General features: G+C 43.4%; 1 protein-coding gene across 1 annotated transcript in view; it reads right to left on the minus strand.

Annotated features, from left to right (window-relative positions):
* The window catches only part of dpy19l3 (dpy-19 like C-mannosyltransferase 3), a gene marked incomplete at its 5' end in the record, with an annotated part of 81,194 nt that extends 54,019 nt beyond the window's left edge, over window positions 1-27,175 (minus strand). The window contains 11 exons of the mRNA XM_080729199.1: window positions 842-1,000; window positions 4,167-4,240; window positions 6,253-6,354; window positions 7,319-7,450; window positions 8,334-8,468; window positions 9,623-9,746; window positions 10,646-10,791; window positions 15,091-15,212; window positions 17,250-17,340; window positions 26,128-26,255; window positions 27,058-27,175. Of these exons, the coding sequence (XP_080585325.1) occupies window positions 842-1,000; window positions 4,167-4,240; window positions 6,253-6,354; window positions 7,319-7,450; window positions 8,334-8,468; window positions 9,623-9,746; window positions 10,646-10,791; window positions 15,091-15,212; window positions 17,250-17,340; window positions 26,128-26,255; window positions 27,058-27,175 (1,331 nt within the window). The remainder of the gene's footprint in view (window positions 1-841; window positions 1,001-4,166; window positions 4,241-6,252; window positions 6,355-7,318; window positions 7,451-8,333; window positions 8,469-9,622; window positions 9,747-10,645; window positions 10,792-15,090; window positions 15,213-17,249; window positions 17,341-26,127; window positions 26,256-27,057) is intronic.
* Between the last annotated feature and the right edge of the window lie 206 nt (window positions 27,176-27,381).

A 27,381-nucleotide genomic window follows, 5' to 3' on the forward strand; every position in this document is an offset into this window, starting at 1 on the left:
TAATGTTTTTCATCCATGGAATTTTTTGCATTTTTTGGGGTATGTTTTTTTTGTTATTTTTTTATATACAAATAATGAATAACAAAACTGAAAACTAAAAACAAAGGGACCCATAAAAATGTGTCAGCGACCCACAAATGGGTCCCGACCCACCATTTGGGAAACAGTGCTCTACATCAGTGTTTCCCAAAATGTCAAACAAGGTCTCCTCTTAACTGTACAAATGGAACTAAATTAACTCGTAAAGGGTTCATTCGTTTGTTAAGTTCGTAAAGTGTCATTCCCACTGGGCGCGATGAAGATAAAGATCGTTCTCAACTCAAGTGAGAGAGAGATGAAGCAGGGACCCCCCCCCCCCCCCCCCCCACTACATAACATACAAAATTGTGTTGCACATTTTAAAATGTTCATGAATTTCTTATACAGCTTAGACTTGTTTGACAGCACTATCATCTGTTGGATTAATATATTCAACCACTTGAACTGTCAATACCTACTAGTCTGCTCTTCTTTTCCCTCTACACCAAACCTTTGTGCCAAATGAATAGCCGATCTACAAGCTCACAACGCCTCGCAGCGCGAGACGTTGTGAACTTGTAGATCGGCTATTTTTTTGGCTAATGTTCCACTAAGAATAGGGATGCTAGGGTTCAAGTGATTATGTAAAAAACATGATCCTATCACACAAAGATTTGGCGGCCCCCCACTGTAGTAACTCTGAGGACCCCTTAGGGGTCCAGGACCCCCTGTTGAAGACCCCTGCCCCTAAAGGAACCCACAGAGTCCCGGCTGGAATCTACTTTGAGAACCACTGCTCTCCATGATGTCCCCTCCCTCCTACCTGAGGTTGCGCAGGGCCACCAGTGCCAGCGTGCCCGTCAGCATCACCAGCGTGACCAGGTAGGGGTGGAGCAGCAGGGTGCCGGCCAGACGCTCCAGCGTGTCCAGAGGCAGCGGGCCAAACGCCTCCTCACACAGATACAGGCTGGCATCAAAGTCCCTGGACAAAGACAAGAGGGACAGAGAGAGAAAGAGAGAGAGAGAGAGAGAGAGAGAGAGAGAGAGAGAGAGAGAGTACAAGTATAGTCAATATAGAAATGTAGTACAGTACAAGTAGGGCTGTCACAATTATTACTGTACATAATCGTCTAATCGCAATTATTTGACATAATCGCGATTATTTTTCATAATCGTCATAATCGTGTCCATGTTGAAAAATGATCATATCTTTTTTTTAAAGTAAAAAATAGTGGAAATAGGCAGCAGATCTACAAGCTCACAACGCGTCGCATCGCAACGCGTTGTGAGCTTGTAGATCGGCTATTTCACTATCAATGTTCTTTTTTAAGTATAAAGTTGTCAAATATGTCAGTAATTTCTAGGTTGTGTGTCATATCTACCATGAGCAATTTCAAAGCCTAAAAGCCAAACAGAAATGTAATTGTCAACGACAAAAACACAATTAAATCGTTAATCGCAATTATTTGAGTGACAATTAATCGTCATGTAAAATGTCATAATCGTGACAGCCCTAAGTACAAGTACAGTTAAAACACCCTGCCTAAAAGGAAAATCCCAAATAAGACCTTTTACAGCCTCCTTCTCTGGCCTCCTGAAAGGTGAGTTTTCAGGGCTGTTTTGAAGGATGCCAGCGAGCTACATGTTTTAAGGGAGGTAGTCAAGGAATTCCACACCTGGGTGGCAATGTTGTTGAAGGAGAATTTACCCATTATTTGTCTTATGGGTTTGTAAGAAAAAGGTAGAGAGTGAGAGTGAAAGTTTATCCCAAGCTATTCTTTCCTCTGTGGATGTATAACTATTTCTGACAGCATATGCACAATATTGTGGTTTTGTTTTTTATGGCTTTAATTGTACATACATTTTCTTAGACACATTTCTTCTTATTTGACACTTTGCTTTGGCAATGTAAACTCTTTAGGTTTTCTCGTGCCAATAAAGCTCCCTCAAATTGAGCCGAATTGAATTGAATTGAATTGAGAGACAGAGAAGGATGAGAGAGAGAGAGAGAGAGAGAGAGAGAGAGAGAGAGAGAGAGAGAGAGAGAGAAAGAAAGAGAGAGAGAGCAAAACACCAAAAAACAAAAGCAGAGATTAAAAAGAGAGAGAGAGAGAGTGAGACAGAGAAACACACAGATAGAGGAAGTCGGAGAGACTCTGGCTGGTGCATAATGTAATCAATGCAATTCTCCAGCGCAGGCTGAATAATTGAAGTTGCCAGTTGTCTGGAGTTGGCTCTGCTATGAGCGCTGTTATCTGGAGCAAGATATCCTGCACATGAGCTACTCAACACACATAGCCAGTGGCAGTGATCAATGAGCTGCCCGCTAGCATTACCCTGCCATCTATTATTCACATGGACTAAAACTCCAGGTGCCACAACACTGGCACCTTAGTAAATAATGGAAACCAACAGGAGGGGGCAAGTGTATGTGTGTGTGCGTGCGTGTGTGCAGGGGGGGGCGCACCAAATTCTGGGCCCTGCCTACAAGGATTCACTGCGGGCCCCCCGTGAATGTTCTTCATAGGGGGAGGAGGGGGTTTAACCCATTTAGACTGGGAACACATTATTACACTTTGTTTTGTGCTTTAACTATTGGACGGCAGACATACAAGTGCTGAGCTTGTAGATCTGCTATTTTTTTTAAATCGGGAAAATTCTTTGAATATTTCAAATAACGTTTTTATTTTGAAAAACCTACAGTATGTTTCTATGTCAGTGGTGCTCAAAGCTTTTCATATGAAGGACCCACAAAATCAGATCTACAAGCTTGCAGTGTGGCACTTAGTGCGGCGCTGTGAGCTTGTAGATCTGCTATTTTTCAATAGCTAAAGTATAAAATAATTAGGGCCCCTCCACCTTGGACCCTAGTAACTCAGTCCCAATCACCCCCCCTTGTGACACCTCTGCGTGTGTGGGACTCATTGCATGTGCATGTGCTGGTGTGTGTGTGTGTGTGTGTGTGTGTGTGTGTGTGTGTGCTTATGAGGGCCAAATGGCCACAGGAGTATAGTTGAATTTGAGAAATAGTCCACATCGCGAGGACAATTTTCCTTGGTCCTCGCAAGAGAAATGGTTGTTTCATGGTTAAAAAAAACTTGGAGACTTCAAATAACTCAGGATAAAGCTGTGAGGCTTGCCCTGCCCTTACCGTTGGTGTGAGGCAGAGTACTGAGAGATTGCATGCCAATCTCTCATGGCTCAGCGCAGAGGAGAGGTCGGCGTGCACTTGAGTCGGTTTCTTAAGGAATATTTGTCATAGTGAACAGCCAATTTGTCTGTACTCGCAAATGAATTGTCGTCATAGTCACGCTGCAAAGCGCGAATCATGAACGCCGCGTCCTATTGCGGCGAAAGGCAGAGGAAGAAATGCCACTCTTATTACAAAATAACAAGCCACTTCACATTAATAGCAATACAATTAACGGTCATCAATTAATCTTTCAAATTCTACAGATTCCACTAAACTCTATAATGACTGAATTCCGAACATCGCTGGCCCACAATAACCTACCTGACCTGGCGGAGACCTGTGCTCCGAGGAGCACTTTTTTCTAGTGCTGCTCGAGTTCGCTAAACATTTAAATCAGCAAGTTGGGAAGAAAAGATGAAATGCTATCCAAAAGCATAAAGAGGAATGTTGGCAGGGGTTTTTAAAGAGGAATGGACAAGTTGGCTGTCCATTTCTGCTTCGTTCATCCTACTACCTGGTTGCATCAATGAAAAGCTGTTGTGTTCTGCGACAAAGTAAAGTGTTGGCTGCCCGACACACTTTTATATGGTGCCACAAGACGAATCATGGCCAAAGTGGTCTTTGACAGAGGCAGGAAAGCGTAATTGAAGCAGTGACAGCAGCATGAGTCAGCTCAGCTACAGTAGGTGACAGTGGGACCATTCCGCGGCTTAAGCAGCAATCACTCTCAACGTGGATAGAAGTATATAAGCAGGTGGGGATACCTTCTCTATTTGGACATTATCTGGCCGGGCAGGATAACATTGTGTGTGTGTGTGTGTGTGTGTGTGTGTGTGTGTGTGTGTGTGTGTGTGTGTGTGTGTGTGTGTGTGTGTGTGTGTGTCTGTGTGTGTGTGTGTGTCTGTGTGTGTGTGTGTGTGTGTGTGTGTGTGTGTGTGTGTGTGTGTGTGTGTACCTGGTCACACCAAATCCAAGTTTAGACTTGATGAATTTAAAGATGTGCTCATCTGATCTGAGCTGAAGTGCTTTCTGTAAACACAAGCGCACGCACACGCACACGCACACACACACACACACACACACAAAATCAACACGTCTCATAGTAAAAATGAGATAAACGAATACTAGGCGTGCAGATAATCGAACCGAATCGCTTTGCAATGCAAATAATGGATTGTATGGAAACTAAGTATTTGTGCCTTGTGTTTAGCAAGGGAAAATGAAAAAGATGGGTCTAATTACGTTTCCATTCCATATAGCTACTCTTGGTCTATCAATAAATGTGTGCAATCTCTGTGTTCAAGTCAAGGTGCGGGTTTGTCCATACCGGTATGTGTTGAAATTTAATGACCTTGTATTTGCTAGAGAATCACAGCGTTTACTTATTTATATCCATAATAATAGATTTTTGACACGTTTCACACTGATTTAATTTATTTTCTAAATAGTTACTACTATATCAATTTTAAATCATTGAATCGAATCGTATAGTATTGCCACGAATGAAACAATATCGTCCATGTATCGTATCGTCAACCATGTATCGCGATGCGTATCTTATCGCTATTAAAATGTATCGTGACACCCTTAATGAATACGTAAATAAGAGTGAGCCCACAAGCCCTAAACACTGATGAGTCAGTGAGTCACCCTGGCCAAGATATGACTTCCGCTTGGTTCCAAGATTTCTAGCGGAAGTGCTGTGTTTAACGGAAGTTACGCCATGCGGTGCGGGTCTGTTTACATTCCCAGCAAAAAAACAAAAATAGATTGTAGCTCTTAACTCGCTCTTAACACATCTGGTGCCAACCCCGAGTTTCCCGAGTTTGTATTGATACCAACGCTGTGCCAACCCCGAGTTTCCCGAGTTTGGGCCGTTTTTGAAAAAAAAAAAAAAAAAAAAAAAAATCTTTTTTTTTTTTTTCAAAACATTTTTTTGGACCTCCAGAAATGTGTTAGGCATGATCGCGATCACGAAATTGCATGTTTAACCCCCATACCAACCCATTCTTTCAAACATGGCAGCCATGTTTGTTTACATCTGAAGAAAACATAATGGCCCATAAATCATGAATGCCTGAACGGATTTCCAAGCGGATTTTTTTGTTTGAAAGCTGTGAACAGCATCTACACACGTGGTGCATCATCTAGGCATGGGCGTGCACTTTTTACACAATTGCACAATTACATGGAAGTCTATGGTAACCATGGCAACGCGAGACATTGAAGAGAAAAAATCATTGCAACATAAGTGTTAATAGGTGTAACATCACCTGAATCAATGTTTTAGTTTATATATTGTTTATTGTGAGCGCAACCGACGGAGCAGGAGACGCAGACTCGTATTTTTCCAGCAGGGAATACGTTTGCAGGGACACCGCACTGTGAACAGACGACAACTTCCGCGAATATTCAGCCCCACCTCCTAGAACGGTCTCTGCCTCATATCTTGACCAGGCTTTTCTCTTCGCAGATGAGTAAACCTGGCTACACGAGGCTACTGATGAGTTTACTGTGTATTGTCTGATGCAGTGGTTCTCAAAGTGGATTCCAGGTAACTCTGACAGTGTACAAATGGAACCAAATGAACCCCAAAGGGTCCATTTGGTTCCATTTGTACACTGTCAGAGTTAAGGAGACTAGGAGAGACCTTGAAATTTGAAAGGTTGAGAACCACTGGCCTAATGGACATTGTGAATTACAGTTCTGTTCCCATATCAGTCTAAAGGCTCATTCCCACTGGGCCAGATAACGGATAAAAAAATCTCTTTCTCCAGATATTTTTCCATTCAAAGTGGATGGTAGATACAGATAAAAAAAAATATTTGCCACAGATAAAATTATCTGTGGCAAATATCTGTGGTAGATATTTCTTTTATATGTATCCACCATCCACTTTGAATGGAAAAATATCTGGAGAAAGAGATTTTTTTATCTGTTATCTGGCCCAGTGGGAATGGGCCTTAATGCAGTCTGATTCTGGGATGTGGGATGGTGAAAGAGACGGTATGAGAACAGAAGAGGATAGAGGAGCAGCGTACCTTGGCCAGATAGTTGATAGTGACTGTGAGTGACAGGACCAGCAGGCTGTGCAGGAGCAACTTTCCAAGGCGAACCACGAGGCCTCCTGTCTTCAGACCAGGCTAGATGAGCACAGAAGAGGTTTCGATTAGAACAGTGGTTCTCAACCTTTCGGTCGGGACCCACCAGGGGGGGTGGGGGGGTGGGGGGGGGTGGGGGGGGTGTGTAACAGTGAAGTGACAATGTAAGACCTTTTTAAAACCTTTACAAAAACAAAAAAAAACACCATTACTGCATCAAAAGTAATCCAGAAACGATATCATCCAAATTGTCCAAACTGTCAAATAGTATATAACAAAGAGGCAAACATTGTGAAAATAGCTGATCTACAAGCTCACAACGCCTTGCAACGCGAGCCGTTGTGAGCTTGTACATCAGTTGTTTTCACAATATTTCTCTGTGGAACCGAGTCAAACTAAATGTAAGGCCTCAACTCCTACAATTGCTTGTGCTTGTCCGGGTACTGTGTTGAGTGTGTTCCCCAGTTAAAATATGTTTTTTTTGGGGGGGTCGTGGCCTGAAAATGTTGAGAACCACTGGGTCAGGGTGTTTACAGCCAACCTGGCCTCATAACAGCTGGCTCTACCACAGTGAAAACACTGGCATGTCTTGCACGCAGGTACACAACCGGACACTTTTGCCATTTCATTATCTGTTTGATACTGTAAATGCTGATTTTGGAGCATTTTAAAGGAGCACTGAGTAGCATTTTGCCAGTAAAAACAACGAAGCCACAAAAGAGCCGTGTTTTACAAGTGAGAGTGTGACATCGATCCCATATCCAGGAGGGATGCGGCGGCTGTTCAGATCCCATAACCCAGAGGAGTGGGATCATTATTGTTATTGGATGTTTAACAAGAAGCCAAACAAATCTGCGCGGAGGTACTTTTTTGGTCCTACTGGCACTGATATCTGGAGCTGGACATCTGTTCCAGCGGTTTACGAGACATGATTACACACACGCGCATACACACACGCGCACGCACACGCACGCATGCACACACACACACACATGCTCACACAGACCTGGCAGTGTTTGATGAAGAGTGCAGCTACGATGAAACTGAGGACCAGCGAACCCAGGATCATTGAATTGCAGAACTGTAGCAGCCAGACACACAGCAGGCTGCTTACCTGGACCAGATACAGAGTGGTGACCTAGACACACGCACACGCACAAACACGCACACACACACACAGAAAGTCAAATTGGAATGTACCCAATCACAATACAAGAGTAAACAACGCATGGATAAAAAGATACGAGTGCACACAGGTGCACAGCATGCAAATATCATGCTGTACAACACTCACACAAGTAAACACAAAGCCCCAAATACACACGGAGGCACTCACGCACGCACTCACACACAGGCATGAACAAACACGCAACCACAAAACCTCTAAGATGCAGTAAACACGACCGCAGTAAACTGGACCAAAAATAGCCAAGCTTGTAGATTGGCTATTCTTGACTAATGTACTCTGAGAGTGTACAAATGGATGTTTCATTTGTACACTCTCAGAGTTATGTTTGTCTGTGGTCCAATGCAAGGGTTCTCTTTTTTTCTTTTCACACATTTTTTTATCCAATGATTTTTGTAACCCTAACTCTAACCCTTTTTTCACCCAGTGTCATTATTGTCTAAAGTAATCCTGGGCGCTACACTCCCTCTGCCAACCTAGAGCAACAGACCGACCTCATGCTTCCTTCTTCAGATCCTTTCCCCTCCATCAGCCAGGGGTAGGCAGTATAGAGACCAGGATTACTCCACGTTTTTTGTGAGGGTATCTACCCTAGGAGACACGGGAAACTCCACTCAGAAAGGCCCTTTTACAAATCCCACCTAGGGTATGGGCACTGATGACGCGGAGGAGAGAACACACCCCCAGCGGGAATCGAACCCAGGACATTCTAGCTGTGAGGCGACAGCACTACCGACTGCGCCACCTTGCCCCCCGATCAATGCAAGGGTTCTCAAAGTGGGGTCCGGGGACCCCCACTGCCCTCTTAGGTTTGAGAAGCGTTGACCTCCAGTACCTGCGTGCTGGCTATAAGGTCCATACAGTCCAGTGAGTAAATGATGAGAGCCTGGACCAGCAGGATGAACTGGTTGAACTGCCACGTCAGACTGAAGCAGAAGGTGGTCACAAACATCAGCCACACCATCACCTTCTGATGAGGGAAGCACAAGCACACGCACACACCAACACAGTGTTACTTTTGACAGCTAATTTAGGTTTAGTTCAGTCACAGTATTTTGATGACGACTGAATAAGATAAGATTTTGGTCAACTAAATTTACAAATGATTTTGACAATAAAAAAAATGCATTTTGGCAGGCCATATGAAAATAGCCCGATCAACAAGCTAGTAGATCGGCTATTTTCAGTGTGCAATGCCCGAGCACAATCAAACGTAAAATTGCTTGTCTTTTGGTTCTACTGGATCTCTTCCCCACTAGTTCTAGTCTAGTTTTTAACTTTTTATTTGTTAATGGAGTTGTCAATATACATGTATTTAGTCTGAGTTTTAGTCATCATAGCTGAGTTTTTATTTAGTTTCCATCAGTGAAAACTGGTAGTCCACAAACTTCTTTCGTCATAGTTTTAATAGACAAAATGAACACTCCATCAAAATAGAAAATCCAACAAAGATAAATCATGCGTGAAGTCCGACACCACGCGTGCACACGCACACGTATATGCACACAGGAATGCGCACGCACGCACGCACGCACGCACGCACGCGCACGCACGCACGCACGCACGCACGCACGCACGCACGCACGCACGCACGCACGCACGCACACACACACACACACACACACACACACACACACACACACACACACACACAAACACAAACACACAAACACACACACACACACACAAACACACACACACACACACACACACACACACACACACACACACACACACACACAAACACACACACACACACACACACACACACACAAACACTGTTTTCACAGAATAAATCCATTCCTATGCGGCCTCTCCAGACCTATCTCTTAGGGCTGTAAGCGATGTGCTGAGGTGCAGTGCAAGAGTTGAGCTGCACTCTTTATGCAGGTCAGGGACAATCAATCGGGTCAGACTGGTCAATACGTTCGATTTGGTGCTTATTTGTCTGTGCGTGCCATGTTTAAGTGTATTCCAATTTGTGTGTAAGGTTTTTTAGTAACTCTGAGGACCCCCTAGGGGTCTCGGACCCCCTGTTAAAGACCCCTGGTATATGGTGATGTATTAAACGCGTTTAGCGTTTTATGTGGTTGTATTTTGCAGCGCATGCGTGCGTGTTTGTACCTGCTGTACAGCAGTGAGTTGTGGTCGGAGGAAGCTGGTGATCGCGGCCACCTGCAGCGCAAAGAAGGGCAGAGACCAGTTCTCTCTCAGAGAGATGGTGAACTCCACACGAGTGGTGTCTACCCTGCAGAGAAAGAAAGGATTATGGAGAAGGTCCCCAAATTATTTTGGGGGGTCCCCAGATGATTAGATTAATGTGAAACATTATTTTCTCACTCAACAGTAAACAAACCAACATAACGTTTGTGTATAGGGGGTATCTGCACATTTCTTAAGTGACAATTTAAGCACTTTTTAATACCTCTAAAATGACAAATAAAACATAAGCTAAAATGTCAAATATTAGAAATTGTGAAAATAGCCGGTCTGCATGCTCGCAGCGCCTTGCAACGCGAGGCGTTGTGAGCATGCAGATCTGCTATTTTCACAATAGAACCGTGTTATACAAAATGTAATTCCTCAACTCTTAGTGCTCGTCAGGGTGGGGGTGGGGGGTGGTCCCCAGTTAAAATGGGATTATTTTGGGGCTTTGAAATGTCAAACCTTTACTCTCAAAAGATGCAATGTTTTTCCAAATAAAACAATAAAATTACACTTTCAATTCAAAACTCTGCAAAACAATCGCCTGTCTTCATATTCATCAAGCATCATTTCAACAACGGGAAGGATTTCTACCACCAGCAACATAGCTGCGATGTTGTACTGGTGAAACGTTGTTGTTGTTGCCCTGCTATGCACCAGCCAGGGCGTAATGGGGATAATTAAGTAGTTAAGTCATATTCAGCTGTTGTATTCAGTCTTTGACATTTCTGCATATCAAAGCCTACGCAGCAGATGTTGATATGAATAAAAACAAAACAGAAATTATTATTATTCCTCCTTTAATTTCACCCTGCATTGATTCATAAACATGAGCACACACGAACACACACACACACACACACACGCACGCACACACACATACACGTGCGCACGCAGACGAGCATGTGCTGCCTGCCTGACACACACGCTGTGAACCCTTACCTGTTGAGTATGTACCAAACGGCGGTGAGGGTTCCCGCTAGCCAGGAGCCAGACAGGAGCCAAGCTGTGAGGTACAAAGCAATCACATAGACCGCCTGGAGCGAGAACACTGTGTAGATGTAAAAATACACAGGCTCCAGATAGGCCTGGAACACACACACACACACACACACACACACACACACACACACACACACACACACACACACACACACACACATGAACATGAATACTCAACTGTATGCGCACACACGCAAGTAGGGCTGTCACGATTATGACATTTTACATGACGATTAATTGTCACTCAAATAATTACGATAAACGATGTAATTGTGTTTTTGTCGTTGACGATTACATTTCTGTTTGGCTTTTAGGCTTTGAAGTTGCACATGGAAGATATGACACATGACCTAATTATACAAAGAAATTACTGACATATTTTACAACTTTACACTTAACTCTATCAACGCTTTGAACGTTCCCGTTCGCCCCATTTTTCCCGGCGGCGCGATGCCAATTGTACGTTCTTTGGCTCGTTCTTTTGTACCTTGGTTTGATGTCTGTAAACTGATGAGGGGTCGCGCGGGTGTGTACCGTTGAAACAGCTCCCGTAAAAGTACTCTCAAAAACCCACTGGACGTTAGCATCAATGGAGTAACAAAACACTTCCATGTGATTTCCTCTGGATCTATTGCTCTGTAGCGACTGCGCTGCCTTGACGAACGAGAGCCTACTGAGACCATTTTCACATTAATTCTTGCATGAGGCTGCCCTCTACTGTTGGTAGAGCCACGGTACACCTCTTTAAGGAGAAAATTAAAAAATAATAATGAAAAAAATAATAATACATCTTTGTCTATAACATCGCAAAGGTAAGGTGCTTTTGCTGGCACAAAACCCAATAATAAACCAGCAAGACTCCCTAATCGGGAGATAAGCGACCGTAGGTCACTTATCTCCACAAATAGGGCAAAAAATTGTTTTTCCAAAATCTTCCTGATCCATGTTGATGACATGAGTGTAGACATACTGTGTAGTGATTTTCGTGATTTTAGGGCAAAATCTGTAGGAGCAGTGTCCAAAAATGTGTTTTTAAAAATCGGCCTGAAGGTGGCGCTATATGGGACAGATTCATGTTGATGGGATGAGTGTAGACATACTGTGTAGCAATTTGCGTGATTTTAGGGCCAAAACTGTAGGAGCAGTGGCCAAAAATGTGTTTTAAAAATCGGCCTGAAGGTGGCGCTAGAAGAGGGCCATGTGAGAAATGAGGGGTGGGGTCTCCGCGTTGCCTTGGCGGACGAATAGGTACCGGCCCCGGCTCTCCCGGACGCTCCTAGCCCGAGTTACGGCATTTTATGTGAGCTGCAGTGGAGGGGGTCCTCCACTGGGGGCGTCACCACTTTTGCATCCGTTCTGGAGCACCAGGAGTGGGTGGTCCCCAGGAATTCCCCGTGAGCAGCCCCGTTGGGGTGGTCATTTGGTCATTTTTGCAAATTTGGTAATTTTTTACACCTGGGGGTCCCCCAGGGACCTGGGGGTCCCTGAAGCTCCGGGGGTCCTTGGAGGTTGAAGTTTGGCAGGTAAGGAGTGTGTGTGCAAAATGTGGCATGGATGGGGGCAACGGTTGTGGAGATATGAGCAGGGCAAAAGTGTGACGTGTGACGTGTGACTCACTCACTCACTCACTCACTCACTCACTCACTCACTCACTCACTCACTCACTCAGGGACGGACAGCCGGTGGAGGTTTTGGTAGTAAATGCGACCTACGGTCGCAATAACAACATCTGGCAGGGAAAAAGTTAAGAAAGAACATTGATAGTGGAAATAGCCGATCTACAAGCTCACAACGCGTCGCATCGCAACGCGTTGTGAGCTTGTAGATCTGCTATTTCCACTATGTTTGACTTTTAAAAAAAATATATGAACATTTTTCAACATGGAAACGATTATGAAAAATAATCACGATTATGTCAAATAATTGCGATTAGACGATTATGTAATAATTGTGACAGCCCTACTCACAAGCACACACGCACAAGCACGCACGCACAAACTGACAGGGAACTGTCTAAAAAGGACAGTGACTGATACTTACGGACATTGTGACATTTCATGGTTTTCTCTGATATTTTAATGCGTGACATTTGTTTCGTTAAGTGGGACTGCCAACAATGCTATCTAGCTTTTAGACGGTGTACAGGCAGACAGAGAACCCACTCCCGCTGTGTTTTAAGTGCATGTGTGTCATGTGATGTCTGACAGAATGTTAAATGTTACGGTAGTGCTGTAACCTACTGACAGATTTCCTATTAAGAACGTCATGGTGCCCACTAATCCTCCCTTTTAGAGCTGAACGATGATGACCAAAAAGGATTCACACAGCTTTTTATTGTGTGCCAAAGTAACCCAGCGTGACATATCAATGTTGACCTTGTTTTTCCTACAAATCTTTAAAAGAATACAAATGTGCGACGTGCGTACATACTTAAGGGAGTGAACAAATTATCGTCTCGCAATCCAACAAAATAAACCAAGAAATTGTAGCAACAAGGTACTGTGTGACATCCAATTTTCTACATGTAGTTGCTGTTAATCTAGAACAGATGTTTATGGTTATCTTTAGGTCTAGTGTATAAAATTGCTAGTGTATTTTTAGCTGAATGTGTGCAGGTATGTACGTCATCACTGTCAGATCAGATGTCCAAAACAGTTACTTTTCAGGAAATGTTAAAAAGAACCTTTGTTTCAGTTGATCCAATATAGCTATTATTTAGTCACAAGCTCTTGCTAATACAACATCTGACATTTCTGTGGTTTGGTAGATTACGTCTCTGCTCTATCAATGCTACTTGGCAATAACTTTCATACCATTGCAAAGCCTGTTAATTTCCCCTTTAAAAGGTGCCCCATTTGTAAAAAATCACACTCGTGTGAACTGAGCGGTGGTGTGTGTGTGTGTGTGTGTGTGTGTGTGTGTGTGTGTGTGTGTGTGTGTGTGTGTGTGTGTGTGTGTGTGTGTGTGTGTGTGCCCCCTGTGTGTGTGTGTGTGTGTGTGTGTGTGTGTGCCCCCTGTGTGTGTTTGTGTGTGAGTGTGCCTGGCCTATGCCTGGCCTATCCTGAACAACAGCGCCCCTCCCTTAACATGTGTGGTCAGAAAAGGTTACTGCAGGCTACATACCCGGAGACAGACAGACAGACAGACAGACAGACAGACAGACAGACAGACAGACAGACAGACAAACAGACAAACAGACAGACAGACCCACACACACAGCCACGTATAGGAGCGTTGTGACCACCGCTCAAAAAAAACAAAACATTTATTTGTGGTATGAGCAGCGTAGCTGAGTATGTTGGTTATGCCAACAACACACACGATCAATCTTCTCTGCCAATGAATGCCAAATAGCGTATTCTGCCGTTGCTATCGACTCTTGTTTGGTGTTGTTTGGTGCATTGGATGATTGAAGTCTATCAGGAACAAGATAATTTGCATAATCTAACAAACACAACTTAGTGTGACGTTTATTTATGAAGCTCACACGCTTAACACACTTTTAAGCCTGGCATTCCTGTAGGTTTATTTTTGTATTGATCGATTTTTCTTATTAAAGCGGCATGCTTCCAAGGAAACCCGGCCCACATGGCAGGTGTGTTCAACTAGAGAAGGCAGGGGGCCACAATTGTAAAAATCACTTGAAGTCGTGGGCCATAAGACTGTGACAGAAAGTTTGTTGTTTGTTATGTCCGATAGGACACAACAATGGACATTTATGTCCAATATGGTAACTTATTAATATTAGGGCCTGCTTCATACTGCATTCATGCATTTTGATGTTTTCTGTTCCAGTCCTTTATAGGGCACAGGCTTAGGTTTTGATATTTGAGAAAAGAGGAAGGGTATTTGAGGGTTAGTAGGCTGGCAAGGTGAAGTGTTTACATGTTCGTATGAATGAAAGGTATTTGTCTGTTTTGAGCACCCGACTCAAGGTGAATTATTTATTTGGGGTAAATGGACAACATCCGCTCAAGACTAAATTTTTCGCTTTGAAAGCCAAATGTAATTTCCGGGAGTGGCTGGTTCACGAGGCTACACCGAAATGGTTTCAAATGAATGGATGAAATGCACTCAGAACTCATCTGTTGAGCTCTTGTATGTTGCCAAGCAACCTAGCTCCATGTTGAAAAAATAAATTGCCGAAAATGGTCATCCTGTACAACAAACCATCCAATAATAATTGGTTATAAATAATCTTTTACATTGGAATAGGTAATGTTCTCCAGGGGCCACAAGAAAGCTCTGCTAGGGCCGAATATGGCCCGCGGGCCGCCAGTTGAATATGACTGCCATATGGACTCGCAGAACACGTCCTTTGACATAGACAATGAACCGACATAACAATTCACAAACGATTGTAGGTCCCAAATGTTAACTGTCACCTGTATAGGTAGGAGCCTGTAGATGACGCTGAGGAAGACCTCCTGGTAGATGTTCATTCTCTGCAACAGGTTGACCGTCCTCTTGGACTCTGTCAAGTTGTCATGTATCAGCTCCGAAAGACCTGGAAAGGCACAGATGCGACGGTCATCACGTCCGTACACTTTTTCTTTTCTTTACATTTTCATCTCACAATTTGTGTAACCAATTTTTCACCCAGTGTCATTTGCGAAGCGATGCGTTGTGCACTTGTAGATCTGCTATTTTCACTAGTTTGGGTGCCGGCAAACGTCTAATCTCTCTTTTGGGTCTTGAGATGAAAGTTTCGGAAACACTGCTCTAGACTCAGTACACTGGACCTGAATTAGCATTTCTCTTTTCTTTTTTTTTTTACATCTACATAAGATCTCTTTGTCAATCTACAAGCTCACATAGCATAAAGTTGTGACACCTTGTGAGCTTGTAGATCTGTCATTTTTGGCAGAATATGGATGCTGCGTGGGGTTCAAGTGGTTAATACTATTATGATATTATATAGTGAATCACAATCGCGGGCTGGGTGTTCGTATGTACGAGCCAAGCTCTACTATGTCATCCATCACAATCCACTTGGTTTGATGCAAAAATAAACTGTGTCTCCAAAATAGCAACAAAGAGCTTTAGGCCAGGTTATGTCATTCTAATCACCGCAGTGTGCTTCATGCAAGCCCAAAACATCCTGAAGTACTTTCCATGAGTAAGCCCAATAGCCAACCATTCAGCTAGCTGACATAATGTGTGTGTGTGTGTGTGTGTGTGTGTGTGTGTGTGTGTGTGTGTGTGTGTGAGAGAGAGGGGGGGAGAGGGAGAGAGAGAGGGACGCAGACAGACAGACAGAGACAGTGAGTATGGTACATACAGTAGTACATTTGTGTATGTACTGCTTTGGCAATGCAAAAATATGTTTTCTCATGCCAGCAAAGCTCCTTTGAATTTAATTAAAGTGAGACAGCGAGAGAGAGAGAGAGAGAGAGAGAGAGAGAGAGAGAGAGAGAGAGAGAGAGAGAGAGAGAGAGAGAGAGAGGAGACATAAAACAGAGATGGAAAAAATAAATGGTTATTTTCTTCTTTCTGCGCACCGTTCTTTCTCAGACCGTTTAACTTTTTAACCACCCCACCTATTCGTCTCTCGCTCTATCGTGCGTGCATGCACTTTCATCACATGGGAAGATACAGACAAAGGAATAAACTCTATTGGTGGAGGACTATGCTTATATTCGACCTCAGGCTTTGTGAAGGGAACAAAATAATGACATTAATGTCAAGCAGGGTTAGGACCAAGTGTTGTATCTCTGTATTCTTCCAGGAAAGGGATGTAATAGTCAATATTATATGCACAATATATTGCATAGTATCAGATTGTACTATCTACTGCAGACCTCGAAACAGTAACATGTTTTTATTTCAAGTCGCTTGGACTAAGTTAACTCCCTGTACTCTGGCATTAACAAAAAACCCATATCCCGCCTCCAGATGGTGTAAAACTCTGCGGCAAGATTACTAACTAATACAAAGAAACACGATCATATCATATTGATTTTACGATTTTATTGATCACATTTTTAAAGCCCATTTAGTCCTGGAATTATTTCATACTTTAGCTATTGAAAAATAGCAGATCTACAAGCTCCCAGTAGCAGTATGCATTTTTTAAGCGAACATTTGTATCTCACATTCTGCTTCTGGGGGTCCGTGGAACTAAATATTTTGAGATGGGGGTCTGTGGCCAAATAAATACATATCATTTTGGGGGTCCTTCACATGAAAAAGTTTAAGCACCACTGACGGTTCTTCAAAAAACCTTACGGCACTATAGAATTGGGTCTAAATATTCAAAGACACACATTGGCGAAATTCTCAAATTTTGGAGGCAGAAATTGTGAAAATATGTAGATCTGAATGTAGATCTGCCATTTATGGAGGGTGGGGGTTCCCCAGTTCAAATATGATTATTTGTGGAGGTCACGGCCTGAAAAGGTTGAGAACCACTGTACTATACTAGGCCATTAGGTCTCAGAGTCCAAATCGTGCCTGTTACTGTATGTGCCTACCTCTGAATGGTGCACATGTATCCATGCTACTGTTCCCATAATAAGACGTGTACAGACAGTTGCATGCGTACCTTGCTGTATGGAGGGAGCCTGCAACATCTGTTTGTAGTAGGAATAATACAGGCCGCATTCTGTCCGAAAGGAAATCTCACGCTCCACTTCCTGTACAGGCAACAGGGGAGGAGAATACCAAAACAAGAGCAAATGAAAGTCAGACATGTCATTACTCACAATATGGAAAACAGATAGCTTGTCAGGACGTGAAGAATGTCCTGACAACTGATAATCGTAAACAGACTGCTGCTATACAGTGTACGTAAGTGTGTAACCCACACAAGCGCACGCGCGCGCACATGCTGTTTAGATACTTTCCCAAGAGTTTAGATACTTTCCCAAGAGATTTCCATTTGGTTATGCATCATTACAGTTCTGCTGAGGGGGTAAAACAGAGAAAGAACCAACCAGTAAGTGAGCAGCAGGAAAGCGTAACGCAAATAGTTGATCTTTTCCCCCGAAATCGCATTAATACCCCCAAAAGGAACGCAGAAGCATCTGCTGCACGCATTCCGAGTCGACTCGCGCAACTGCGCGTGCAGCCGTGCATGATGCTCACATCCTTTTGTCCTGCTCCTTACCATGAGCTGAGAGAACCACAGCAGGTTCTCGTGGATGGCATTGACTCGCCAGGCCTGAGCCAGCGCCAGTAGCGCAGCCAACACCAGCCCTGCTGCCGCGGAGACGCGCCGTTGCCAAGGCCACGGGGGCAGAGTGTTGGAGCCCGTGACGTTCCGGGATCCTCCCGGTGCGGTGGCAGCAGGTTCCCCTGCATCCTCCCTCCGCGTGACAGCGGGCCGAGACGCGTCCCGCGTTGTCGCTGCGTCGCCACACTGCCAGTAACGCTCTAGCTTGCTGAGCTGGACTCTCCTACGAAGCTCCATTGTTTCGAACGGAAGGGGATTTCTTTCTCTTTGTTAATCACCGCAGAGCCAGAGCCAGATAAATGGAAAAACATTTTCCACAAGCATGCTGTGTTGCTGTTGATTCAAATTGCATTAGCAGCAGTGAATTTGCGTTTTGTACTTCCTTGAAGGCGATCCAAGTGAGCTAACGAGCGTTTTCATCACTCCTTGTTGTCTTGTCCAAGGCAATATCCGATAGTGCTCTCCCGGGGGAATGGAGCTGCTAGTTCCCTCTATATTCCTTCCGTTTGAATTTGCCTGAGGCAAAGCGAGCTTTTGGCATTCATGCAGAGTTTCAGATGATTGGGTTAACCTGCACTTTTAAATCAAAAGTGAGAGAGGATGAGCCCAATTAGCGGGGCAACACAGTGTCGAGTGCCATGAAGTGGAGTTCAGCTTTGAGGAGAAACCAATGCCTTTTTTGGACGTTGGACGTGGACAGTTCCCCTCTAGAGTACAACTTCTCATCTCTCTCTGATTCAGCTTCAACAAGAATCCAAGTTAGAACACTCAGTCAGGGCCGGCCCCCCTGCATTGCCTGCTTCTTTCCACTTCTGTCCTCCAGAGTAAAAATAAATAAAAAAGACCAATGATTGCACCCCCCAACCACTAACAGAGATGTCAAATACTAAAAAAAAAAAAACACAAACAAAAAAAGCCAAACATGCATGGTTTCTTTAAAGGTCTCACGAAACGGCTGTTGACTGAGAGAGGGAAGCAGACGTGATGTTCTGAGGACTGTGGACGACGGGATGGGAGGGTAGACAGGATGGGAGTGGAGAAAGAAAGAGGGGGAGAGAGAGAGAGAGAGAGAGAGAGAGAGAGAGAGAGAGAGAGAGAGAGAGAGCAGACTACCGGTGACCTCTTTGCATGTCTATAAAAACACAAGCACACACACACACACATACACGCACGCGCACACGCACACACGCACGCACACACACACGCGCACACACACACACACACACACACACACCGGAAAAGGCAGATGAAAATGTGTGTAGGGGTAGGGGTGTGGGAATGCTTGGAACATCATTTGGAAAATGTCAGAGGCATTTGTCAGAGGCTTTTATGGATCCCAAAGCCATGGATGATATGAAGGATGCACGTCTGAAATAAACTCCCAACATGACTTCACACCTATCAAGGCTGTCTCACCGCAGACACATGCTCGCTGTGTGGAAGAAAGAATGAGAGAGCAAGTTGGTGAGGTGAGGTGAGTGTGTGTGTGTGTGTGTGTGTGTGTGTGTGTGTGTGTGTGTGTGTGTGTGTGTGTGTGTGTGTGTGTGTGTGTGTGTGTGTGTGTGTGTGTGTGTGTGTGTGTGTGTGTGTGAGAAAGTCCCACGCCAGATGACCCGGGAGGCATGCCTCCATTCAGGGGCGTCACAAGGGGTAGGAAAGTGGGACTGAGTTACTAGTGCCCAAGGTGGTTAATTATTTTATACTTTATCTATTGAAAAATAGCAGATATACAAGCTCACAGCGCGGCACCGAGTGCCGCGCTGTGAGCTTGTAGATCTGCTATTTTTGAAAAGTCGTGGAAAATGTGTGCAAATCTTTGAATATAATGTATTTTTTTAAGCGAACATTTGTAACTCAAATTTTGCTTCTGGGAGGGGTCCCTGGAACTCAATGTTTTGAGATGGGGGTCCGTGGCCAAATACATACCATTTTGGGGGTCCTTCACATGAAAAGGTTTGAGCTCCACTGACATCGAAACATAGGTTTTTCCCCCAAAAAAAAAACCTTAGAAGGATTTGAAATATTCAAAGATTTTCATGATTTTTCAAAAATAGCAGATCTGCTATTTTTCAATAGTTAAAGCACAGGGGCCCCACAGTGAATCCTTTGTACCCAGGGCCCAGAATTTGGTGCGACACCCCTGCCTCCATTACACGCCTTCCAGATGTTCCAGCACCGTGCCAATGTTCCCGTGTCGTTCCCCTGACATCATTCCGACACGGATGAGGGCCGGATCTGTGGTGCAAAACCATGTGGTATTATTAAAGCCCGGTCCTTTTGTCTCCACCAGTGCCGGACACCTGAAGCCTGATGCACGCGTTAGCGACAAAGCTTCGCGTTGGGCATTTTCAACTAAGTCGGGCTTTAGGAAGCAAACACATCCAGCTATTTAAGTCACATCAAGTTGCGCACAACAACCGTTCTGCGGCAGCTTGAAGCTTGCAGCTATCCCGGAGTCCTAGCACCACAGCCCTTTACCGCAAATGACTTTCCAACATGTTTCACAGCTCTTGGTCTTTCCCACTGACCTGGAGGCATGTGTGTGTCTGTGTGTGCGTGAGTAAGGTAATGGATCTTGGCAACTTTCCAGAAGAACATAACGAATGTTTATGTCACTCAATGGGAGAAACAGCCCAGATTGGAGTGTGCATTGTACTCTATGCGTGTGCACACACATGTGTGTAATTTGCTTTGCACGGTGCAGCGCGGCCGAATATATGACTACAAAGACAGAAGCAGACAGTGATAACAATAACAGACGCTGGATGTGAGCTTGCTCGTCGCCCTCGCTCACACACACACACACGCACGCACGCACGCACGCACGCACGCACGCACGCACATACACACACACGCACACGCACTGGCACCACACAATGTTTAGAGGGAGCTCACTCTCATGTGGGAATCCAAGGACTGTAAAGTGACCTAGTATCATCCTTTGAGGCCTTTAGTGACTCATGAAAATGTATCATAAGGTCAGACTAAAGGGATGGAAAATAGATATTTGAGAAGATATGAATGAAGCAGATTTTGGGAAATTACGTGCTCAAAGGCACAAGAAGATAAAATCCATAAAAGAATGAATGATAGGTAACGGTATCCAAGTTGGAAATCACATCTAGGGAAAAAGAAAATTCATCTAAGGACCATACTCTTGACAACTAAACAAAAGTAATTATAGCTTTATGGTTGCAGCCCAAACATAAAACAATGGCAACAAAAGGTGAATGTGGTTTTGGCTATGGAAACGATTACTGCCAAAATACAGTTGAAAATGGATATGTCACAATGGATACTAGTTAAGCCCAAAATAGAGTGAAATTTAAATAGTTAAACCTATAGTGTTATAGTTGTGCTTTGTTTCTGTCTTTTTTTTTAGGTAAGAGATTGCCTACCAACTGAGCCAAAATATGAAATACATGACGATACATTGTTTCATTTCTTTTTGTCTTCAGTTTTTGTTTTGGTGGTGTTAGTGTTTATTAACCATATGACTTCACTCTATTACTCCAGAAAATGTCCTTGACATTACAGATATTAGATGTTGTAAATGTTAAGAGGAAAAAAGGAACATTGTTCCACTGTTTTTGGGAGTGTTCAAGGATGCAGTCATTTAGGGTAAGAATTGCAGGAGGAGTGAAGCTATGCATTTTAGATGCATTTTAGACATCCAGAGAATGTTTGACATCCAAAGACATCCAGTCAATACTTTTAGATTTCAGAGTTCTTCAGGCCAGGAGAAAGATTGCCCTCTCCTAGAATTTTGCAAATGCCCAGAGCTTATGGTCGAGGGAGATGCCGAGCTTTGGAGAAACTTGTGTAGAGTATACAGTAGTTAGAGGTAAAATAATAGATGAATATATATTTTAAATAGAGAATATTCTATCATGAAAGTCATCACTACTGCTGCTTTAAATGTTCTTCTTTTCTTATAACTTTGTTTCATACTGATCTAATAATTTATTTAACTACCCATTTGTATGTCAGCACTTTTGCACTTCTCGTGTGAAGAATAAGAAAGCCTATGCTCTCTCTCTCTCTCTCTCTCTCTTCCTTTGCCCCTTCACCACCCTCACACACATGCAAACACACACAGACAGATACAAGACAGGGAAAAAAATGAAACTAGAATCTGTGCGTGACCACGTGAATTCTACTTGGTTAGGAGTGCTTCTTTGATAGTCTACCGCTGTGACACGCAGACTCGTAAATTACCCTGCATGGATTTCCTCTGTGTGGGCTGAGAGACATGTTGTGTACTCACGTGGGCGGAGGATGACACACCTGGTACTACAAATTGCCAGAAACAAGGGGAAACACTTGGTCTTGGATATCAAGGGCATACCTGCTGATGCGTCTTGATCAAGGCTGTTTTGCCCTGCGCTTCTCTTCTTCTCTGATCTCTACATTTCTGTTCTTATGCCTCTTTCTTACCGCAGTAGAATCACAACCACGACTATACCAGCCTATTAAAGCAGACGACACGAAAACAGCATCCCTCACCTCGGCTTGTACATCTATATTTAAACAGGCTTACATTACTACACCAACAGATAATGTTTGTTGGTGCACCGGTAAAACAACATTCACGTGCAGTTCAGTGTGAAAAAAGGGGAAAACCATCCTAATAACGGCGACCCTGATTGGGCTGTTCTTTCTGCCATGTTTGGCTGCTATAAATCTGTTGCTTAATAACAAGGCAGCCTTAACTGGGACACCGGTGAGGCCCTGTAAGAGAGATTAAACATGACATCACACCTCTGGCAGGGAACAATGTTCTGTGGCAGAGTGCAGACAGTACAAGAATACAAGGGAAAACCCAAGTCAATTTGGGAACAAGTTCCCGCTGCTTAAAGACGTAAACTGGACTTATTTAATGCGGACCCGAAAGGCAATCTCCCGTGGCGTATGGAAAAACAATTTGCCTTTTATCTCTGCGCGAGGTGTTTACGGTGTGTTTTTGCAGACTCAGTCGGAAAGAAAGCAGTGGAGAAGGTTATAGTGGCTTTTGCATTGTTATAAGAATTTCACGGCCACTTGAGATGATGAGAAGAAGAGGAGAAAATGTGCGTCATTGCATTGATGGACAAATTGGAAGGGATTTTTCTGTATAACCTGCATCTGCCACCTCAATTAGTTTTAAAGCCCCGTTCACACCCGAGATTTCCAACGAGACGAAACCGTTTAAGCCTGATTTATATTAACTGCGTCTGCAGTGACCAGAATCTTAAGCTGTGTTGCAGTGCGACGCGTTGTGAGCAGTGGTGTAAAGTAACTAAAGTACATTTACTTACGTACTGTACAATTTTGGGGTATTTGTACTTTACTTGAGTATTTCCAATTTCCAATATTTTTACTTCTACTCCACTACTTTTACTTCTACTCCACTTTTACTTCTACTCCACTACACTCTCGGATCCAAATATTGTACTTTACTCCACTACATTTATTTGAGCACTTTAGTTACTAATTGCTTTGCATATTTTGATTATTAATACACAACATACAGTAGCCTACATTAACCACTTCAGCCCTATATACATTTCGGCCATTTGAAAATAGTCCATCTACACACTCAACACAATTGAGTTTAAAGATCTGCTATTTTCAAAAGATTTGTATACATTTGAAACCTTGAAATGGGTTATTCTGCATAATCAGTACTTTTACTTTCGGTACTTTAAGTACATTTTGATGCCAATACTTTTGTACTTCTACTCAAGTACATTTTTAATACCAGACTTCTACCCCAGATTGTTTTCTCACTCAACAGTAAACAAACCAGCATAACGTTTAAGTGTATGGAGGGTATCTGCACATTTCTAAAGTGACAATTTAAGGACTTTTTAATACCTCTAAAATGACAAATTAAACATTGGCCAAAGTGTCAAATATTGGAGGCAGAAACTGTGAAAATAGCAGATCTACATGCTCACAGCATGTAGATCTGCTATTTTCACAATAGAACCATGTTGTACAAAATGTAATAACTCAACTCTTAGTGCTCATCAGGGTGGAGGGGTCCCCAGTTAAAATATGATTATTGTGGGGGTCGCGGGCTGAAAAGTTTCAGAACCACTGCTTTACACAACAGATTTTTGGTGTGTGACACCATTGTACGGCAGAGCATAAATTAAGTATTACTAGACCTTACCCGTTCGAAGATATGTGCTCCAAAATATGTGCAGAGTGTCGGTTGTGGGGAAAGTTACTGTAACTGGTGCGTGCGTGAGAATATGTGGGAGCATCATAATGTAAGGAGCAGCCCATGGAGGAGTGATTTAACAGCAAATTTAGGTGAATAGAAGTGGGATGGGGATGAATGCGCTTGCTCCACATAGTTTTTTCATACCCGTTGGAAGATGAGACACACATCAAACGCACCTGGTGAAAGCGAGAGAGAAGAGAGAGAGAGAGGGAGAGAGGGAGAGAGGGAGAGAGAGAGGGAGAGAGGGAGAGAGAGAGGGAGAGAGAGAGAGAGAGAGAGAGAGAGAGAGAGAATGCACATTCCTAACTGTGAGAGAGAAGGGTGTGTGTGTGGGGCTACAGATCCCATGGCCTGGAGGAACGGACCGTAACCCTGACAACAGGCTAAGAAAACGCTAATAAAGAGCTTTAATTTGGAGAAATGAAATTCGGGCTCCGTCACCGTTGGTATAATGCTAATGGCCAATACCATGTGAACTTTGGGATCAGTTGCTGAAGCGAGTGAATAGATAAACGTAGATAAGCGTGAGCGTTAGAGCGTTAGAGCGTGAGTGTGTGAGTGAGTGAGTTTGCTGGTTTAATAGATAGATAACGTTGCAGAGAGAACATCACAGCGCTCTGAATTACCCCTTACAGGTTGATGCCAAATAACCACTCCATAAAACTGTCAGACACCTCAATCCCAACGTTTCTGTAACTTCTCAAGTAGAAGTCTCATAAACTGCTTTTGAGTTCGCGAGTTTTAAGCATCTTCCCAGATGTCTAAATGCACTTGGCACAAATTGAGAGGCTGGTCCTTTGCATGAATGCATCACATGTCTATCACATTACATTGGTAATATTTTAGAGGCACTTCAAACATTTACATCTGTACACTCTGGAGAGTGTGCAAAGTGTTCATTTAAAGGTGCAGTAAGTGATATATATATTTTTTGGTTTTTGATACCCTGTCTCTCTTCAGCTGTTTAGTGAACATTAAATGCATGTTCAGGTCAGGATACCAATTTCCTCCAATCAGGATACAGGATACAGGATACAGGCTAAACAAGGGAACTTGTAAGTGATAGAGCAGATACAATTGGAACTGGAATCCTATATTTTAAAATTGGCATACTGGAAGGGCGGGCAGGACTTAATAATACATTTTCCATTTTTTCCACATTTGTGGCTTTTTTCATGTTTCCTGACGTCAATTAGACCCAAAAGAACTGAACATTCCAACATTCAGTGTTTTTTCCTGTAATCTGTAGTTTTTTTGAATAATTAGGCTCAGAAAAGTGGGTTCATGTGCCTCTGGACAACGCATCATCATCCAGGGGAGGAGGTGGTTGTAGGTGAGGCTGAACGCAACAACTGAACTGGTGGTAAATGGTGCTTTGGAACGATACAAACACAGTGGAAAGCAGGGCTGTCACAATTATTACATAATCGTCTAATCGTGATTATTTGACATTATCGCAATTATTTTGTCATAATCGTGAATGTTGAAAAATGTCAGAAATAGTGGAAATAGCAGATCGGCCATTTCCACTATCAATGTTATTTTTTAAGTAGTAAGTTGTCAAATTTGTCATTAATTTCTTTGTGTATTTAGGTTCTGTGTCATATCTGCCATGTGCAACTTCAAAGCCTAAAAGCCAAACAGAAATGTAATTGTCAATGACAAAAACACAATTAAATCGTTAATCGCCAATTATTTGAGTGACAATTAATCGTCATGTAAAATGTCATATCGTGACAGCCCTAGTGGAAAGTAACAAAGGTGTTACACCCTCCCAGATGGAGCACAGATTTATTTTCTTTTTTTTTGGGGGGGGGGGGGGGGGGGGTGTAATTGATGAAAAAATCCACAACATTTGATATCACAAGACCTTCAAAAACAACTGCATTCTCCACACAATTCACACAGATTATTTCTTGCGAAATCATTGAATCGTATCGCCATGAATGAACCAATATCGTCATGGAAAATGATCAAAATGAGTTTCACTAAAGCATGGCATGCATTCACTCCCCATGCAGGGCCTCTGCAGCTCACCTTAATGTTGGAGAACCACAGGTCATTCTCATGTAGCGTTGCCACGTAGATACAGCAGAGCAGGCCCAGACCCACTGACACGGACCAACCAACCGATGTCCAGATTATTGAACCCCACGACCAGTCACCTGCAAGAATATTAAGCCATATTAAGACCTAAGGCAGCTTCTACAAATGTATTGTAAACGCTAACAGTTTTCTGAAAAACATATGTTTCCATATCAGTGTTGCTCAACCTTTCTTATGTCAAGGACCCCCAAAATGATATGTATTTGGCCGCTGACCCCCATCTCAAAATCTGTTGTTCCAGGGAACCCTGAAGCATAGATTTGAGATAAAGAATTTCCGCTTAAATGATATATATATAATATATATATATATATATATATATATATATATATATATATATATATATATACACACACACACACACACACACACACACAGACACACACACACACACACACACACACACACACACACACACACGTACAGTATATTGTCACCATTTTACCACACTACAAGCTTGTATATTTGGGGGGGGGGGGGGGGGGGGGGTGTCCAAAAAGATGACCCACTCTGCCTGTGTCCGCTGTCACCAGTATGATAGCAGGTGTTTGTGGGCACCCGTATGTATGTATGTATGTATGTATGTATGTATGTATGTATGTATGTATGTATGTGTGGCGGAGAGAGTCGCAGCCCCAGCCTGAAGCCTCAAAGTCTAGTATCTGCCCTCATTCCGTAGGGATATCCCTTTGGAGTAATGGTTAAGATATTGGACTTACGCGCAGGAGACCCGGATTCGAAGCCGGGTGGGGAGGTTCGGATCACCTCCGTTACGTATGTATGTGTGTATGTATGTATGACATGCATGCATGTATGTATGTATATGTATATACTGTACATACACAGGACTTGGTCACTCACCGTTCAGGATCCCCTCTGAATGATGATCAGAACAGGTGGGCTTTTTGTTCTGAACCTCAGGGCCGGGAGGAGTGGACTCCTTCCCCTTGCTGCCCTTCCTCTGTCGCAGGACTGTCATAATGGAACACTGGAAGAGCAAGGATGTGATATTACTACTACTGTACTGCATGTTATAACATGTGCATAACTGGTCAGCTGCTCAGCTGAGTCACACAGATACATGGACAACATACAGAAGAGGAGAGAAGGGAGAGAGACGGAGAGAGAGCAGGAGACAGAGGGAAAGAGAGCAAGAGAGAGATGTAACGTGAGAGGTAATGAAAA

Source organism: Nannobrachium achirus (genome assembly GCF_963921795.1).
Source record: "Nannobrachium achirus genome assembly, chromosome: 7".
In the NCBI taxonomy this organism is placed as follows: Eukaryota; Metazoa; Chordata; class Actinopteri; order Myctophiformes; family Myctophidae; genus Nannobrachium; species Nannobrachium achirus.